The 20,385-nt window shown below is 38.5% G+C and overlaps 1 protein-coding gene across 3 annotated transcripts in view; it reads left to right on the plus strand.

Annotated features, from left to right (window-relative positions):
* The window catches only part of LOC109432974 (nuclear pore complex protein Nup153), a 71,518-nt gene extending 52,833 nt beyond the window's left edge, over positions 1-18,685 (plus strand). For 2 of the 3 annotated variants that reach the window (XM_029878368.2, XM_029878369.2), the window contains 2 exons: positions 482-567; positions 9,719-9,942. In XM_029878368.2, the coding sequence (XP_029734228.1) occupies positions 482-567; positions 9,719-9,800 (168 nt within the window). In that variant the 3' untranslated portion in view covers positions 9,801-9,942. Of the gene's footprint in view, positions 1-481; positions 568-9,718 lie in introns of all 3 variants that reach the window. The other variant, XM_029878367.2, reaches the window with a different exon arrangement.
* The last annotated feature ends 1,700 nt before the right edge of the window (positions 18,686-20,385 follow it).

Raw genomic sequence — 20,385 nt, forward strand, 5'->3', positions numbered from 1 at the left:
CTGTCAGCACCCCCACCCCCTGAACGAATTCGACCACATCAACATTTTGTTCCATAATTTTCTCCACTCTTACTTCACTACGGCTTACCAACACTCCCAATGATCACGAAATCGAATTTTATTGGCAAAGTTCACCAGCAACATCACAGTATCCCTCTTCCCTTCACCAACTGCACCGCCCATCTATCACGCATTTCACTATCATTTTGCTTGGTGTTTCCCGATTCCCTTAATTAAACCCTAACGCCCTGGTTACAGGTTCCGGAAGAACCGGAACCATTGCCACCAGAAGATCAACTAAAAGATGCAAATTCGAACTTTCGTATTTTTTGTTCTTTCTATCTCTTCTTTATCTATCTGCGCGCGCCATTTGTACCACTTCCACACCTGCCACCACCACTGGGTCATTTATTGGTTCCGCTCTCAAAATCCAAAATATAACCGACCGTGACCGTGACCGTGTGTGTGTATGTGTGTGCAGGCTGGAAATGCAGCCCGGCCTGTCGCCGCCGCACCAGCATTCCAGTTCGCGGCCAGCCCAGCGATGCCCCAGCAGAATCCGTTCGCGTAAGTATTGCAACCTATTATAGTTATAATACCCGTCACCATTGGAATCTGTTTTGTATTATAGTTTGAGTGTTATGTGTTTTGTGAATAGTAGTTTTTAAGTACTTTTTATTGACTGAACCATCAGCTAACCATGTAATACACGTGTGGCAAAACCTAGACTAGTGGTTGTATCTATTTGAATGTTTTTCTTCTGGTTTTAGTTTTTGTTAAAAATTGTGTTATTTTCATTGTAAAAAAGGTGCATTTTTCATATCATGTTATTTGATATAACAAACAAGTTGATGAACATATTCATTCATTTCATTTTGTTTTCTGTCCCATATCTAAACTACAAACTATTGATTTGCACTGATTTACATCTATATATATAAAAATGAGTTCGAAGTTCCTTTGAGGCAACAAAACTCAAGAACGGCTGAACCGATCAGGATGACTCTTGTACGGTTCGGTTCGTATTCGTGGTGGCTGTGTTTATATGTACAAAAAGTTACGAAAATCATCTAGAAAAGTAACAAAATTAAAAAATTTTGATTTTTCATGAGCTGGGAAGAAAATCAACACGATCGAAATGATATCAATCTATAGAGTGCGGTGACATTATGAGCTCAACAGTTGTCAAAACACCACAGCTGGGCAAGACAACGTTTGCCGGGACAGCTAGTATGTTATAACAATTTGATGTCGGAATCTTGTGAAAATCGAGCAATTTAAACATTGTTAATGAATTTATGTTTTATCGAATTGAGTACCGTAAAACGGGGTTAATAGAAACAATGGAGCGAAAAGAAACAAATAGGCTCAGTGTACCAGTTATGGCTATAGTACCTCAAATTCGCCATAGTTGATTTTCAACCTTTTAAGATAAAAATCAACAAGAAAAAATTCGTGAACAACAGATCACGTTCACAAAAGATGATTGCAATCATTCAAACTTCACCATTTGCTCAAATTATGGTAGAAATAAATCATTTTCCTTAACTTTTAGGCCTCCTTGCACCCTATTTCGCCATAGTGTACCAGTTATGGCAACTCCCATAAGGAATGCATGTAAATAGTGCGAAGTGGAACCCAAATTAACAAATGTGTCCATAACTGGTACAGGGTTCCTATCATTGGCATACGCCGTAATAAATACTAAAAGCAGTTTTGGCTCCGTTTTTATATTTTTCCTGTAAAGTATGAAAACTAATCAATCATTCGACTTATTGTTTACATTCGTCGAACTTCTTCTTATTTTTGTAGAAATAGTTTTTCTTAGGTGGTGCGATAACTGGTACAGGCACCCTAACTTATTGTAAAAAAAGTAAAAAATATGGCAAATATGTTTTAAAAATCATCAAAACATTATTTCATTAGCTAGTTGAATGCTTCCAGTGTTTCAATAAACCTTTTTTAGGATGATAATTCCGTTAATTTTTTTGTGAAAAAATTTAAAAGCAAAGTATCGTTTTATAGGCAAAAAAACTTCCGTCATTGAAATTGCGTTTCATCGATTTGGTATGTATTCATAGACTAAAGTATTTTTCGACATTCGACAATTTTTTCTTCACCTGGTGAATGATTATAGTCTAGTCTTAGAGTTTCATTTGAATTAAAAGTTGTTTCTGTCTTAATATTGGAAAAATATCGAAAATTGTTTAAAGCTGTTTCTATACGCCCCATTGCGGGGCGAATAGGAACAAGCAACCTTTTTTCAAAAAAGTAAACGAAATAAAAATTGGGTTTGAATCCTAATTACAACAATTAAAGAGGGAAGTGGGTCCCAAAGTTGAAATCCTTGCAACTGACTTTATTACGCACGGCTCCAGAAATACTTGCCTGAGTATGCTAGAAGGTGTTTCTATTCGCCCCGTTTTACGGTATTTCTATTTTTGATGTGTTCGATTGGCGGCGCCCGTCTTATTATTTTACCCAATGAGAGATGAAGAGATCGTCATAGGGAGTTTTCTAAAACCTCCTTAGCTAAAAATTACGGCCAAGTTTCAGGTTATTTATTTAAACTCGTGCCACTTCATGGCACATGTGCGAGAGCATAGAAGGTGCAAGATTACAAAAAGTTATCTCTAAAGATCTTGCTAATGGTCTTGGAATATTGAGAAAATGGAACGGACCTTTAGTGTAAATACGCAAGAAAATTTGGAACTAATGGAAACTCATTTTCCAGGATCTATTCCTGCTACCTCTGATCAAAACAGGGATCAAGATACCAGTATTAGTAGTTTACAGAATCGGTCGTAAATGTTCAACATAGAAATTAGTCCAAATTCAGGACATGCCTTGCTAAATCAGGACGGATGTTAACCCTACCAATTGTAGAGGCGCTAGATGGATGCAGGGTCATTTGGCCGAATGGTCTTCAGGATGAATTGCAATTCAGCAGGAAACTGTAGGTACACGGATCTGTTATTTTTATCTCTTTCAATATTTTTTGCCAAAAACTCTTTTAACAATGAAACTAACTAGAAAGAATAGCCTATATTTAAAAGAAGGAAAAAATTGTGAATTGGGACGTAACGGCAAAAAATAAGACCCAATGATAATTCGGCCTAGTGACCATTCGGCCTAATGACATTCGGCCGAATGGCCTAACCCCAAGCAACACGACTTGTTTCAAAGCCAGTACCAGCAACATCAGTGCAATTTATTCACTGTTCAAATTAAGGACAACAGAACACAATTGCTTCTTCTTTGAAACGCAAAAAGCGCAAATTTTAAATGGTTATGCAACTTAAGCTAGGGGGAATGATAAAAAAATGAAAAAATATATTCAGACTCGAACCATGGACACCAGGAGTATTAACCACTCACCTTACATACTCCACCAGAAGCTCTGTGAAAGATTTGCTGCTCAATGCACCATAAAAGCTAATGAAGTTACGCGTTACTTCATTGTACCGTCTTTGCCGCAAGTTAGAAAGCTGTCAAAAATGAAAAGACGCGCAAGTTTTCCGCAACACATTTAGAACCTAATCTGAACAAACAAACCAGAGTAAGATGTTTCATGTGTGTTACATAGCACATTTAATGCAAGCTGATGAAGATTCATCAAAAGCCATTAGGACATATTTTATTTGTTTCAGTTTTTACTACGTCCGATGAAAAATAAGGACCACTTTTAGCAACGCACGGTGGAAAATCAATCTGTTTTCAAGTCCATAAAACCAAAATAGAAACCACTGGTGGGAAGGTGGGGTGCTATCTTAAAATAGCACCCGACAAGGAGTGGTATAATAGGGATAGCGTTGAGGACTCCCGTGGCGATGCTCTAAAAAAAGGAAACAGAAAGAAACGTCCAGGAGGAGTTGACACATTTTCCCTTCGTATTCAAAATTCAAGTTCGTTTTCAAAAAAAAAAAGATTGCATAGCAACCTAGCGATTTATGACCAAAAATTGCAACCATACATGCATCTTGTCACTTTAATATGAAGAAGAGAGAGTCGATGAAGAGAACTCATGTTACTTTCGCCCTTATTTAAACTCAATCTAGAAATGTAATTGAAATGCTTTAATGTAGATAACATGTCCATAAAATGTTGTTTCAAATTATTCACATATGGTAAATATGAAAAAAAAAACTACAATAATTTTTGCTTGTTCATTTATACAATCGTTCTAGAAACTCTTGCAGCATTTGTTAAGGTGAAACGGGACGCCGTGTTATTTTTCCTATCTTGCCTCTCTTTCTAACAATTTGCCTCACGATTTTGAAGATGGTAATCTCGAGTTCTATCGCACTGAAGATGCTGAAAAACAGTCAGCATATGCGCTGCAAGTGAGCATACACAATGATAGGTTTTTGTTGCAAAATATGAAGTAGCATCTGAGATTACCATCTTAGTAACAACTGAGCAATGGCGGATATTTTCTTGATCGTCCCGTCCGCCCTTAAGCATCAAATATAAAAGTTGATATTATTGCCATGTTTTGATTGTATTGTGGTAGAATACTTGTCGTAGAAAGCTTATTATGAACCCATCTACTAATTCGCTATAATTGTTTCAAAGACCTTTATTAGACGATTATACGAAAATACATCATACAATTTTGTTGAACAGATTCTCCTTTTCTGGGCTAACAAGTGTTGAGTAACAGTTTTATCTCAACTAAGCCAAATACAGTTTGTTAGACTTAAAGCTTAACAACATTACTTTGAGAAACATTTCATAATTGTTTTTGGGAACATTTGGTCCTGGAGTTAACGTGTCATTACCGTTTAGCTGGTCGAGAGTTTTCTAGGCTGAAATTTATGCCGAAATTTGACTCAAAAGGCGCTATAAAACGTTAATATATGTATTTGTTCGGATAGCAAAGCAGCACTAAATGCTTGAAGTCCAAGGTAAACGAAATATTTTGCATGAGTCGTTAATTTAGATGTTAATTGACCAATTAACCTTTTGATTGCTTAAAAAAATATTTCCTTGCTTAATGGCTTACAGTCAAAAAAGCCCAAAATCGCATATTTTGCCCTATAAATTGAGGTATAGCTTCAAATTGTGACGTGTTAGAGCAAATCTGAACCCGGATTCGGATTCAGCGGCTCAAAATCCTTCGGAGACACATAAGTTTGCTCTTGAGACAGACAAAAAGTTAATTTTTGTTACGCTGTGTAATTAAACCCTGGGTGCTGCGAATAGAAACGGGTTTATTTTTAAAGCTATCCAGCACACACCTACACACTCCCGGCAAACAGCTTGTAAACACGCACGAGCGTTCAATTTTCTTGCAACCACCTCTCTCAGCGCGGTTGTCAAACACGCCGTCGCGACGCTGTTCGGAAATGGTAAACATGATCAATCCACCATTATTCTATTCAATCCGGTGAACTACACTTTTAAAAGGGTTAAATTTAAGGATAATCGTTACCGTAAACCGGGGTAAAATTGATCAGCGGGGTGAAATTGATCATTCGGGTACTACATTGTAATTCCATACTAGGAACTCTTAAGCGTCGTAATGATCTTAAACTTTTTACGTTATCTAATTCGTAGATGTCCAGAGATGAATGTAGGATTTTATTTTTTTAGAAAAAAGTAAGTTTTGCCTTATTTTTTTTAGGAATTTGCAATGTATTTCTCATTTAGCTGAAATCATGGATACTAAACAAGCGATTGCTAATAGGACTTCCCGTAAATTCTCTGTTTTAACATTTTTGTAGAGCCTTGGTTGGAAAGTTATGTAGCTAATAAGAACATGAAATAGTTAAAAAAAAAAGTTCTTTTTATGTTGCAATAGTCATTTATTGTGACAGAAATCGCAGAAATCACTTGTTTCAAATGAAATTACCTACCTGTTGGCGTTTGAGGGGAAATTTCAAAATTAAATTTTGCATTTAATGTAATAAATTCACTAGTTGTAAGATTTTAAACGCGTTATTCGGTTTTAGAAGGGCAACATTAAGCGGACAAGGAACTTTTCCTTTCCAACCGATGCTTAATTGTATACTGATCAATTTCGCCCCAAAGTGACATTTCCAATTTAATTTATTTGGAGTTATTTAACTTATAGTTTAAATTTGTTGAACAAAATTCTGTCACGTGGTTCCATGGAGATCCACTGGGTACTGATTTTACCAAATTTCTTTTGGCAATATTTGGAATTCCACTAATGTTATCCGCAAAAGTTGTTTTAAAGTGATCAATTTGACCCCGGATTATGGTACAACTAAAATACTTTTTAAATGTACTGTCACTTGGGGTATATTCTCAGGAGCTTCTAAATCAGGGGTTCCCAACCTTTTTGAGGTGGCGACCCCCTTTAAGCATTCTCAAAACATCTGCGGCCCAATGAAAATATTTAGAATAAAATATGAATTAAATGAACGACTCCGAGTTTTTTGGGTACAGTTATTTAGCCAGGAATTTATTGTGGGAGGGATTTTCGACGATCAATGATACATTTTTTTTATTCGACACTCTTATTTTGTAAACAATGATGTCATGTACATTCAATTTGAGTCGTAGCTGAAAAACAGCGGCGCAGCCAAAAAATTTTTCTTCTGAAGGTCTTTTATACTGAAAATTTGTTCCTCAAATTGTGGCTTTTGGGGTTGGCGGTATACAAAATTAAAAATTGGTATAATTTGCACAAACTAGAATAAAAATTTAACATTTATTTTGGTAACATCGCGGCCCCCTTGAACTGGCTTCACGGCCCCCCAGGGGGCCGCGGACCACCGGTTGGGAACCCGTGTTCTAAATAATGATGTGCACGAGTTGGATACTTGTTCGGAAGGAACCAGTCGGCTCTGTTTATCGTATTTTATACACGCTAACGCCGCTCAGCACAAAAGTGCATAATTTCCAGACTACACCAAAAATGTGTAACCCTTGCACATTCACAAAATCAGCTCCTGTGTCCGCAAAATCGTTAAATTCGCAAATATTTTTGTACAGCAATCTAGCTAGGTTTACTAGTGACCTTCGAAAACAATAAAAATATCGACATTTCGCATCTAGACGAGTGTACGAGCTGTTTTTGAGAATGTGTAACTGTAACACATTTTTGTGTGGTCTGGAAATTATGCACTTATGAGTAGGGCTTACACATTTTAGTGCTGAGCAGTTTTACTGTGTACTGTCGACAGCAGTGCTGCGCGCTTGCGCGGAATGCTAGACTGCTGAATGCACGCTAAAATGTACTCATATAAAATTAATTAACAATATACATGATATTCCAATTTTGACCTCGTGTTCAAAGTTTATTATTTTCCATTCGCGATGGAAATTTTGATGGATAGTTGTTACAAAATTAGCTAAAATTGGTTCAAAACAATGTTTATCTTTCTCTTCGCTTTCCAACGGCTTGACAGCGGCAAATAGAGATATCGTGACAACAGTTTTGATTATATCCGCAGCACTTAGATAACAACACTCTTCAATCAATCACACAGGTTCAACAAGGTTTAACTTTTTTTTTATTCCGGGTCTGTCACTACGACCAGTTTTTAGATCTATTGTGACTTTACCCGTATCCTTAGTGTAGTGCATGTCGCATTACTCAATTGCCATTGAAGAGCAATAAAGATTTTGATAGATATTGATACAGTTTTTGTTTTGTTTTCTCAGACATTTCTTTCTCATGGAAAACAAAACAAGAGTACTGATAATTGGCTATGCATCGGAAACCTAGCATCACCCTTGTTTACCGCTAAATTCTCCCCAGTAAGAAGTTTAGAACCCGGGTTTTAACATTAGCAACAAAGCAATGCCATTCCAATAATGAAAAATATGTTCAGTAATAAAGATTCTAGCATGTTCCTTGCGTACTAGCACTTTCCAGTCTTCGATGAGTTAGCACAGATGGATCCTAAACCCAATTTTAGTTCCCTTGCATTGAGTTTAGCCTCAGGTGGTGAGGTTTTTAACTGAATGCAAAGTAAAGTTGGTAAACTTATTTTCATTCAAAAACTGAAAGTCACCAGTAGCAAGGACTAAATACTATAATTCCTTGAATTACCAAAACACATATTCCAAAATTGAAAAATAGGAAGACACTAGATTTTGTTTTGGTAGATCCTTCACCGCAACGCAACCCGAAAAGGTGATCTACAACGCTACGGGCTCCGTTAAAGATCGAGTATGTTTTGAACCCCCTCAACCATTCAACCATTCATCCCTTGGATTGAAATTACCTGTTTGGTGGACTTTTACTCCCGGAACAGGTGATCCGTAGTGCTATTCTAAGCCGGCAGCTACACGGGCATAACATAATCTCTATCTTCGATGTTTGGCTCCCGAGTTAGTCCGCGATACTCAGATTAAACCCTTTGGGGGCTGTCCATTAATTACATAAGGGTTTGTGGAGGGAGGGGGGGTTTGAGAAATCTTACGCGCCATACAAAATTGTTTGGGTCCTCATACAAAAAATCTTACAAGGGGAGGAGGGGGTATCAGAAAATCGCTAAAATTCCCTTACGTAATTAATGGACAGCCCCTTGATATTCTTGTAGCACAATGATACATATTGCCCATTTTACTGGCATTTTACCAGATTTGCTGGTATGTCTGAAACATACTGGAAAAACTTGTAATTAGAAGGCACGAAATGTTGCTAATTGGCAAATTGAGAGATGAAATTTCTAGATGAACATTTGAAAAGGGCCTATCTGCTTTTTGTAAACAAACATGTTTTTGTCTCTGTAGGGCCCATCTGCATCCACCCACGCACACCAACACCCTTAACAGATAGTTTGAAGAACACTCTTTCTGATAAAGGTGTTGATGTGCGTGGGTGGATGCAGATGGACCCTACAGAGACAAAAACATGTTTGTTTACGCAAAGCAGATAGGCTCTTTTCAAATGTTCGTCTAGATTTGTGAAAAAAATCGCATTCTGGTGGGATTCGAACCCACGACTCCGTATTCGCTAGACCGGATGAGTTTGTGAGCTAGAGAGATGAGTTTGTGAAATCTAGACAAACATTTGAAAAGGGCCTATCTGCTTTTTGTAAACAAACATGTTTCTGTCTCCGTAGAACCCATCTGCATCCACCCACGCACATCAACACCCTTAACAGATAGCTTGAAGAACACTCTTTCTGATAAGGGTGTTGATGTGCGTGGGTGGATGCAGATAGGCCCTACAGAGACAAAAACATGTTTGTTTACGCAAAGCAGATAGGCCCTTTTCAAATGTTCGTCTAGAAATAGGAGTGTTCACGGTGCGGCTTCGGAGTCAGTTTGGTTTTCTATTCCGCAGAACCATTACCTGTTCTGTGGCTTAGCCGGTCTAGCGAATACGGAGTCGTGGGTTCGAATCCCACCAGAACGCGATTTTTTTCACAAATTTCATCTCTCAATTTGCCAATTAGCAACATTTCGTGCCTTCTAATTACAAGTTTTTCCAGTATATTCTTGTAGCCTTGTAGGTAACTATATGCCAAACAGCGGTCTTCGACAAGCAAAGTGATTCCAGAACCAGAACTAGGTGATTTTTTTTTTCGCAATTTTCTATAAACTGTTTTAATAAGGCTTTACGTATGTTTTACTCGTTCATTGATAACAATGTCGACACATTTTCTCAAACAAGTACCTAGGTCTTTCAAAATTTGCCTCGCGTGTTGTGGATGCATGTTTGCGTGTTTGAATTTTACCTTGCTCTTCCTTCCATCATAAACATAACAATAATCGATTTACTCTCTCAATGCAGCGCCACAAGTATACCTGGTCAAACGCAGCAGCAGGCCGCCCGGAGGAAAATCCGCGCCACAAGACGTATCACGCCACGGTAGGAGCAAGACGCCCTCCTCAAGCAGCAGCAGCATCGAAGAACGCCGCTAATCCTACTGTTACGACTACTCGCACCAAACACCCTAACCTAGTATGGACAAAGGACGGCCAGAATAGCAACAGCATCAGCAGCAGCAGTAACAATCCGACACGTACAACGACGACAATTATGACCAGTACCAACAACAACAACAGCAACACCGCCGGGACGGCCGAGGTCATGCTTCCGCCACCGCCGCCGCCGCCCGGATCGCAAAACTATGACAAATCTCGGTTCCGATACGTCTCGCCAGAGTTGAAGCGCAAGATGACCTCCACCAGCGGAACGCGGCAATCGGAACCGGAACGGGAACCGGACCACACCATGTCTTGAACGGGACGGTAACAGACGCATTGGAGACAAAGGCGCGCCGCGCGTGCTGCAAAAATTTTTGTTTCGTGTGTGCGCGAGCATAGTATAGGCGTTAAGTTAGAGTACTATGATGTTGAGAAAATGGGGTTTTGGAGGCGCGCCGGGAACACCGCTCCCTTCCTCGGAAGGCACATGGCACATACATAACTGCGCAGTTTTTTGTACAGTCGAATTTGAGGAACTTAGGCCTTTTCCCTTCTCTCCTTCTTGAATTGAAGGAATTAAATTATTTTATAGGATTTATTGCGGAATGTATGTGTCATCCCGGGTGTGGCGTGTGGCGGACGATCCCCGGCGACCCGCTTTTCTACTACTGTATATGAAATATATTCTACTGAAGGAAGAATACTGATCCTATTCTCGAGGTAGAGACAAGAAATCATTAACTGTCGAAGCTCTTTTCCCGTCGCCGATTATATAAAAAGAAAAACAGAAACAAACAATGTAATATGTTCCACGTGATTCAAGGGAAAAGAGGTTTGCACAGCGCGGATCAACTGTAATTACATAAACAAAAAAAAAGTAAACTAAATCTAGTGTATAAGCTTCACACAAAAACATTACACGATAGTACGATTGTAGGATGCTTTAATAATTGAATTGAGCGGAAGACACACGAACGAAACGGAGACGCAACACGGACGGAAACGGAGTTTAACTACCTATATAAAAGGGGAAAAAGATCGATGAAGGATCGGAACGCTAGATGTATAAATTAAGCGGTACTCTGCGACTACTTCGCACTAAAAAATTGCCACGTGAAAATATCATATTAGTAGCATATTTTTTTTTTTCATTTCTTTTGTTTACCTTTGCCCACTTGTTTACGATGATTATGGAAAGTCGAATAAAATTTTTCCGTTTGATGTCATAGTTTGTTAAATTTGTTTATTCCCAGCGGTGAAATGCTGGGGGATTCATCGCTAAAAGAAGTGGGACAAGAACTGAAGGATTTTGAATCCTTGTAAAAACTGATGAAGACACTCATACTTATATACATACAAACACACACGCATACACACACACACACCCAAACACCGACGTACCACATACTAAACGGAGAGAATAGAGAACGAGTTTATTTTTCTGTTTAGAAAATACTACTACAGTCATGACTCGCTGGTTGGGGGCTTAATAGTTGGGTGACTTTTTAGTTGGGGCCCCGTTAGTTGGGCTGTCAGCCAACTAAAAAGTACCTGGATGTCATAATTCAATGTCAAACTGAAAATGACAACCAATCTGTAATTCCGAGGGGTGAGCTAATGAGTTTTTGGTTTCTTAAACTTTACTAATAATCGAAAAGAATTTCTATTTCATATTTCTTTAAAAAAAAAAGAATATGTACAATTACTTCGAAACAAATGCAAAACATCGGTAATCTTTATTTTGTCGATCATTGAAAGCGTTTTGTGCTTGCTTTTGGTCCGGGTGGTTTCATAAACATCTATATTTTCACTTCACCGACTAAAAATGGGTGAAAATAATTATTTCCTGCATTGGCCATATATGTATCTTGCAAAACGTATCAGTATTGTTCTAAATGTGAAAAAATTGAAAAATTTTCCTTTTTGCTTCCAACCTAAACATGATTTAAAAAAAAACAATGCGCACGCCCCTTGTGCTGCTGTCACTTCACCCAACTAGCGAATCGAATTCGTTGGTTGGGTGGAGGTTGTGGCTCAACGAGCGGGTTCCGACTGTACTACTACTAGGAGAACTTAACTGTACTTGAGACGAGAGAACAGACGCGGGATGAAGCAAAGAAGCGAAACAAACAGAAAATAAGTTGTTATACCCTATCAAATCAAACACGATGATGATGAGATATTGTTCAGGCATCCTTCAATGTATAGACTTTATCAAAGGGGCTGTGCGTTGTTCCGGGTTGGGATGGATGTGGCGGCGGGAGATTCGGACAGGAGACGGAATACCTGGCGGGACGGTTCTCAAAATTAGTCAATAATTAATGAACTACAATGCGGATTTACCCTATCGGACGTGGAAGATCAGGAATCGGTCGAAAAAAGCCTTAAAACTGGTAAGCAGTTTGTAGAAGGTTCTTATTGCTGAACCACCAGATTGCTCTTGACTTTCTGAAGAACTTAGCCGAAGACGATACTGTTCTATCTGCTTTGGATCCCGAAGTATACACACTGCCACGAATAGTTCTACCCTCATCCGTGGGGTGCGCTGCTAGCAGTGTCTCTCGATTTTCAGCAGTGTTCATAGTCTTCTCGCTGAAGTCACAGACAAACAGACGTAAGACTTTTAATGATCGTAATAAATCTCCATAGTTGTGGCTTTCACAACCAGAGGCGCGTCCAGTGTTTTTCTTTGCGTTTGACGTTTCACACTAGCGCCTTCTATTGGTGTTGCGGCACAAAGAAGGTTTCGTGAAACATTTCCACATGGTGGTGGTAGTGTGAACTGGACATTCCATGGAAATTGTTTTAGGTGTTACGCCTGTTTTCTGTGATAAATGGTCTTCGCTTTTGTCCAGTTATCGAGAGTGAATGTTCTACAATATTGGATTTGTTTTTCACACATGTTTTTTTCGGAAAAAGCATGCAAATCTTTAGCCAATATTTTCTTCTTGTTTTTTTTTTGCAAAAGTTTCCCTTGAAATCCCTTTAGGAGTTACTTCATTCCACTAGAATTACTCCGTGGATTCTCCAGTATGTAGTTCCTTTGCGATTGTCATTAGACGTTCCACATGGAATTGCTTTAAGATACCCTGAGATACCCTGAGGAATTCATTCACTTGATTCCTGGGATTTCTCCATGAGTTTCTTCTGAGATTTCATCAAGAGTTCCTTCTAGGAATCGACCAGCAGTCCCTTACTAAATTCCTCCTTGATTACATACGGTGATTCCTTCAGGAGTTGGAACTTCTCAAGGAATTTATTCTGGGTTTAACCCAAACCCTTTCCTCATTAGAAGTTCCACCAGAAAATGCTCTCTGAATTTCTTCTGAGATTCCTCCAGAAATTCCTTCACGGATTCCTTTATGAGTTACTTCTGACATTCTCTTAGGAAATTTTTTCTGGGATTCCCCCGAGAGTTTTTCTGGGATTGTTGGAGGACTTGTTCTGGTATACCAGCACAAGTCCTTTTTGAGAATTCTATATAAGTTTTTTCTGGATTTTATCCATGTATTCGTTCATGGATTCCTCCAAGAACTTCGCCAGTTTCCCTTCAAAATTCACATAAGAAATGATCTAGGAATATCTAATAAGGTATCCTTCAAAAGTGCTCTCTGGGAATCCTCAAGGGGTTCGTTCTGGAAATCTCCTGGAGTATTTTCTGGGAAACCTTCAGAACTTCTAAAAATGCTCCAGAACTTATTGGATTCCTTTATGAGTTACTTCTGGCATTCCCTTGAGAAGCTTCGTCTGGGATTCCTCCAAGAGTTTCGTCTGGGATTGTTAGAGGATTTGTTCTGGGATACCAGCACAAGTTCTTTTCAAGAATCCTACAGAAGATCTCTTTGGATTTCATTCATGTATTCGTTCATGGATTCCTTCAAGAACTCCTGCTAGTTTCCCTTCAGAATCCACTTTAGAAATGTTCTAGTGTTTCCTACCAAATGCTCTCTAATGCTTTCTGGGAATCCTTCAGACCTTTTTTTCTGGGAATTCTCTACAAGTTCGTTCTGGAAGTCTCGCAGAGTATCTTCCGGGAATCCTTCAGGACTTTCATATAGAAATCCTCCATAAGTTGCTTCTGGGAATCGTTTAATAATTCCTTCTGAGAATCCTCCAGGATCTGAAAGTCCTTTTGGAGTTTTTTTCTGACAATCCTGCATTCTTTAAGAACTCTACAAAAGTTCCTTCTGGATTTAATCCATATATTCTTTCATGGATTCCTCCAAGAGTTTCTGCCAATTCACCTTCAGAAGCCACTTCAGAAATGTTTCAGGATTATCTAGTAGGTATTCTTCAAAATGCTTCCTGGGAATCCTCGAGGAGTTCGTTGTGGAAGTCTCCTGGAGTATCTTTTGGAAATCCTTCAATACTTTCATCTAGAAATCCTACAGAACTTGTTATTTCTTGGAATGCTTCAATGATTCCTTCTAGGAATCCTCTAGTTTATGTGAGTCCTCTTGGAGTTTCTTCTGAAAATCCTGCATTTTTTAAGAACTCCAAAAAGTTCCTTCTGGATTTCATCCATGTATTCGTTTGTGGGCTCATCCAAGAGTTTCTGCCAGCTTCCCTCCAGGATCCACCTAAGAAATGTTCTAGGATTATCTATTAGGTATCCTTCAAAAGGTTTTGTTCTTGGAATCTTCCAGGACTTTTCTCTGTGAATCCTTTTAGAGTTCGTTCTGGATGTCTCCCGGGGTATCTTCTGGGAATCCTTCAGGACTCTAATCTAGAAATCCCCCAGAACTTGCTTCTGGGAATCCTCCAGAACTTGTTTCCGGGAATCCTACAATGATTCCTTCTAGGAATCCTCCTGGATATGGAGTTTTTTTGAAAATCCTGCATTTTTTAAGAATTCTACAGAAGTTCCTTATGGATTTTATCCATGTATTCGTTCATGGATTCCGTTTCTGCCAGTTTTCCTTCAGAATCCACTTTAGATATGTGCTTGGGAATCCTCTAGGAGTTCGTTCTGGAAGTCTCCCGGACTATCTTCTGGGAATCCTTCATGACTGTTATCTAGAAATCCTCTAGAACTTGTTTCTGTTGATCCCTTAATGATTTTTTCTAGAAATCCTCCAGAATTTGGAAGTCTCTTGGAGTTTCTTTTGAAAATCCTGAATTTTTAAGAATTCTACAGAAGTTTCTTCTGTATTTCATCCATGTATTCATTCATGGATTCATCCAATAGTTTCTGCCAATTTCTCATCAGTATTCCATCAGTATTCACTTCAGAAATGTGCTGGGAATCCGGTGGGAGTTCGTTCTGAAATTCTTCTGAAGTATCTTCTGGCAATCCTTCAGGACTTCCATCTAGAAATCCTCCAGTACTTGTTTCTAGGAATCCTTCAATGATTCTTTAAAGGTATCCTCCAGGATATGGGAGTTCTCTTGGAGTTTCTTCTAAAAATCTTACATTTTCAACAATCCTACAGAAGTTCCTTCATGGATTCCTCCAAGAGTTTCCCTTAGAATCCTTTTTATAAATGTTCTAGGATTTCCTACTTGGAATCCTTCTGAAATTTTCTCTGGGAATCCTCTAGAAATTCGTTCCGGATGTCTTCCGGAGTATCTTCTGGAAATCCTTGAGGACTTTCATATAGAAACCCCCAGAACTTGTTTCTGAAAATCCTTCAGTAATTCGATCTAGAAATCCTTCAGGATCCAGGAATCCTCTTGGAGTTTCTTCTCTAAATCTAGCATTTATTTTAAAGAATTTTACAGAAGTTCTATTAAAATTTCATCTCTTCAGATTCCACATTAGAAATAATCTTGGATTTTCTACTAGGTAGCCTTCAAAAGTGATTTCTGAGAATCCTCTAGTACTTTTCTCTGGGGATTCAATTGGGGGATTCTCTAAGAGTTCGTTCTGGAAATCTCCCGAAATTCGTTCGGGGTAACCTTCAAAAGTGCTTTCTGAGAATCCTCTAGAACTTTCTTCTAGAAATCCTCCAGGACTTTCTTCTAGAAATCCTCCAGGATTTTTTTTCTAGGAATCCTCCAGGACTTTCTTCTAGAAATTCTCCAGAACTTTTCTCTAGAAACCCTCCATGACTTTCTTCTAGAAATCCTCCAGGATTTCTTTCTATGAAATCCTTCTGACTGAAAATCCTAGAGAAGTTCCTTGGGGTTCTTCATAGTAATCCGTCAGAAGTTCCTTAAAGAATCCTTCAGGATTTCTTTTTTGGGATTCCTCCAGGACTTGTTTATGGGAATCTTTTAAAAGTTTCGTAAAGAAATTTTCCAGCACTTACTTTTGGAAGTCTTTTGAAAGTTTCTTTAGAAAATGCTTCAGTATTTCCTGGAGGAAAACCCCATCAGGAGTTCCTTCTGTGAATCTGGGAGCCCTCCTGGAGTTCCATCTGAAACACTGCAGGAGTTTTATATGGGAATCGTGCAGAAGTTCCTTTTATTAATCTTTCAGGAGTTAACAGGAATCCTTCGGCAGCTCATTTAAGAAATCCTCCTGAAGTTCTTTCTCTTTGGGATTCCTTTAAAAGTTCCTTATGAAAATTTTCCAGAAGTTTTATCTAGAAATCCTCCAGCAGTCCCTTCTGGGAATTTTTCAAGAGTTTTTTTTATCTTGAAAGCCTTCCTGAAGAAATTTTTAGACCCATCCTGGATTAATCCCTAAATGTAGTTCTCAAAGAAATCCCAGACTAAACTCTTGTAGTAATCCATATTATAAAGGAACCCATAGAAGGCGTTCGTAATCCATGGATGAATTTCCTGGAGAGATCCTCTTGGAATAATCCCTATATGGAATTCCTGGACAAATTCCCAGAGATCAGATGAAATTACTGGGATTCTCAGAAAGTGTTTTCGGAAGGATTCCAAGAAGGCTGGAGTAATCCATTGATCCAGAGCTTTCTTGAGAAGATGTCGTCAGAACGAATTCCTGTAGGAATCCTCAGAAGAAGTTTCTGGAGGAATTCTCAGCATGAATTTCTAAAGTGACCAAAAAATGGGATTACTGGAAATTTCTACAGAAGGAACTAGTCCCCGGATAATTGTCCGACAAGTCCTCTGACAATCGAGTCCGACCTGCAGTACCTACTACTAAGATGAGATATAATTTGTGTTATCATGAAGGTACCTAAGCACGTCAAATAGGGTGCATCCAATTGAAACAAATGTGATCAATTTGCCGAGGGCTAAAACAATGGGAAGTTATATGTAGAAATAACTTCAAAAAGTCTGCTCAAACATTACATTCTAATTGACATTTGGCTTCTTCTATAGTTGGATTATTGTAAACAAACAAAAAAAACTATAAGCACCAAACAAATATCATCCCAATATGCCCCGCAAATGCCAAGTCTCGAGCCACCTCACGTATTCCGTCTCGGACCCAAATTCAGACCCGGAACGGCGCATACCTTATTCTAGGGAAGTTAACTATTAAGATAAGCTAAAAGTACTCTTTATATAGGAAAAAAAATGCAAAGCAAGTCAAGAGCTACACCCTCATACATATATAAAAACAAAAATAAAGGAGAATTGATCCAAATCAGGAAATTAGTTCTCAATCGGAAGTGTTTCATCCAGCCTGGATGCTGGGGATTAATAGCTTCCACCATTCGGGGACTATTATCGCTCCATCTGTTGCAGCAGAAGCCCTCTTCCTACTCTCTTTTCTGATATTTTCACCGTATCATCTTGTTTCTTAAACCATCCTTTCACAAAATATCTCCAAAAAATGGAACAATCCATCTTCCAAAGCACATTATACATCCTAGACATTGATTTGCATTTTGTACAAAGTTTTAGCTACTTACGATAGCCTAAGAGTAATACAAAGTGGACACAGCAACAGTAACTCTGCAAGGGCGATCAATTCTCCTTTTATTTCTTTCAAACAGCATCTGTTAGAGAACTTCACACACACACACCAAACCAATCACACACCATAGAATTTGAATCCCATCAACCAAATTCAATTTTAGTAACATCCTCAGACGCATTGCATCTTTCTATCTCTCTGCCTTGGTAGGTCTTCAATTCTCATTCCGCGAAGAAAAATGATCAAAATGCTTATTTGCACTTGAATCGAAAATATCAATACTCCCCCCAAAACCTATATGCCAATGATAGCCTTGTTCGAATGTTTCTATCTCTCTGTAGCTACCTAGTTGTTTTGCTAGATGTCTTTATTTTCCAAAGTTTTTTATTTGTGTTCATTAATTTACGAATCCAGATGTTTATTACAGTTGAACTGTTGTACATTGCTACCAATAATTGTTTTTTTTTTGTTAATGTCCCAGTTCGTGGAACTAGTTCGAATAACTGAGAGATAGACATTCGCAACAATGGTATATCGTGTCTATTCTGCTGGTCGAACAAGACAGAACGAGCTGTAGATTGTTTCCCAGTTCAGTTACTTCCATTTGGTTTACATGACCCCTCGTAGTTTGTTCAGTCACCGTATCGTCCGTCCCGTTTGACTTACAGAATAGCAGTAAACAATACTTATAAAAACAAACACATGCCAAGAGAAGATGGAAAGAGGATTACGCCCGAGAGGATCACGAGCCGGAAATAAACTGAAATTGAAAACACAAACAGAAAATAGTGAAAACGGAAAAAGAAAACACAGATGTTTATTGTTATTTTAATGACTTATGATAATTTAAGTGAGCGAAATGAAAACAGACACAGCAACTGCAAACAAACATGGAAATAGTAGTACTACGAGTGGATGTGGAATGGAATGAGTGCATTGGATAAAAATAATAAACAAAAAAAAATCAATGAAAAAAAAACTGGAACAGATTTTGTTTAGTAAAAGTAAAATAATTGACAAAAAAGATAAATAAAAAATATTAAAACGCAATACTACGGTTGAACGACAGACGTGATTTGGGTAGTGGTTTATCACAGCACTGTTCATTTGCATGCCAATTTCCGTTCATTCATTCATTGATTGGTAGTCTTGCATATTCACCGTGTATCGTCCATCGTCGTGTTAATTGTGCTCATGAGCTTATTCTCCATATGAATTGACGTGACAAAAGTCGGAATCGTATATCGTGGTGAGAAATCTCGATTCAAATGAGATGACTCTCTATTTGATTTACACGGCGAGTCACTTCATTCGAGTTAAGGATTCTGACCTCGATACACGACTTGCATCCTTCAAGAGGTTCCTGTCCCGGCACATTTCTGCTGGCGGGCCGCCTTTGACAGAGTTCACCACCTCATACTTCTGAAGAAACTGGAGAAAATTGGCCGGGCTCGCAGCTGTGTCGAGTGATTCAGATCCTATCTGAGCGGCCGATCGTTTACCGGGTGTACCCTCAACCCTCAAGGCAATAATCTCGGCCCTTTGCTGCTTTTGCTGTTCATCAACGATATGACGATGATATTTCCGCCTGGAGTAATATGTACTCTTCTATGCGGATGATGCTAACCCGGGTAGACGAGAATATCAAAATCGTATCTCAAATTGAACATTTTTTGCTGTCATAGCTCGATGTGATTTTGATGAGTTATTCAAAAATCTAATGAATATCGAACGAATAGCTCAAAGTGATATGATATCAGTTTTTGTTCTTGCCGAAATAGCTGAAAATTTCTACATAAGAACAAGTTTAGCTCTTCTGCACGAAATGGAACACATACACCCATAGAAATGGCTCAATGTTAGTGAAATGCCATGTGTCCCTTTCTGAGCTGTGGAAACGAAGAACCGCATGTTCTTATTCCCATGTTATTAACAACAGCGAGCCACAGTTGAAGTGTAAACATCGCCGCCTGTGAATCCTAAGGTCGTAGGTTCGATGCTGGATGTTGACGTTTTTTTATTTTATTTTTTTTTCTAGAAAAAAGTGACAAATCTTCATGATTAACCTGGGCTTGTTAGGGGAATATCTGTAAATAAAAAGAAAATCGGGTTAAGTACGGTTCCTTTGAATTCCACTAAGAATTTGCATCCTTTGACAGATACGTATTTCGACCTCAACTGTAAGGTCGTCTTCAGTGTCTTGTACTTGACTCGACTTGAGTCGAGTCAAGTACAAGACACTGAAGACGACCTTACAGTTGAGGTCGAAATACTTATCTGTCAAAGGATGCAAATTCTTAGTGGAATTCAAAGGAACTGTACTTAACCCGATTTTCTTTTTTTTTATTGACAAATCTTGTCTGCTATTGTTTTGATCTTGTAATATCTTAACGAGCTATTATTGAGTAGTTCACCATATTAGATTTTGCTATTATTACTGTTCTTTTACCTCTTATATCAATCAAACCAACATCAGTTTTTGCTCTTCAGTAATTCAATCAATCATAACCGAATAGGGTATTGGTTCCCTTATTAAGCATGTGGCTCCCATTTTCATCCCACGAAAAACAAAGGATTGAAGCGCTATTTGTTTTGTTTCTTATTTTTGTATTTTTTTTAGAAGTGAGCACCCATGAAAACAAAAAGAACGGAGTCAATCGGTGCCGTAATCGCTTGTTTTCGAATAGGATGAAAATGGGAGCATGAGATTACTGATGGCACACATACCCTATGCTATTCATCCGATTTTT

The sequence above is a fragment of the Aedes albopictus genome, chromosome 1 (assembly GCF_035046485.1).
Source record: "Aedes albopictus strain Foshan chromosome 1, AalbF5, whole genome shotgun sequence".
NCBI lineage: Eukaryota > Metazoa > Arthropoda > Insecta > Diptera > Culicidae > Aedes > Aedes albopictus.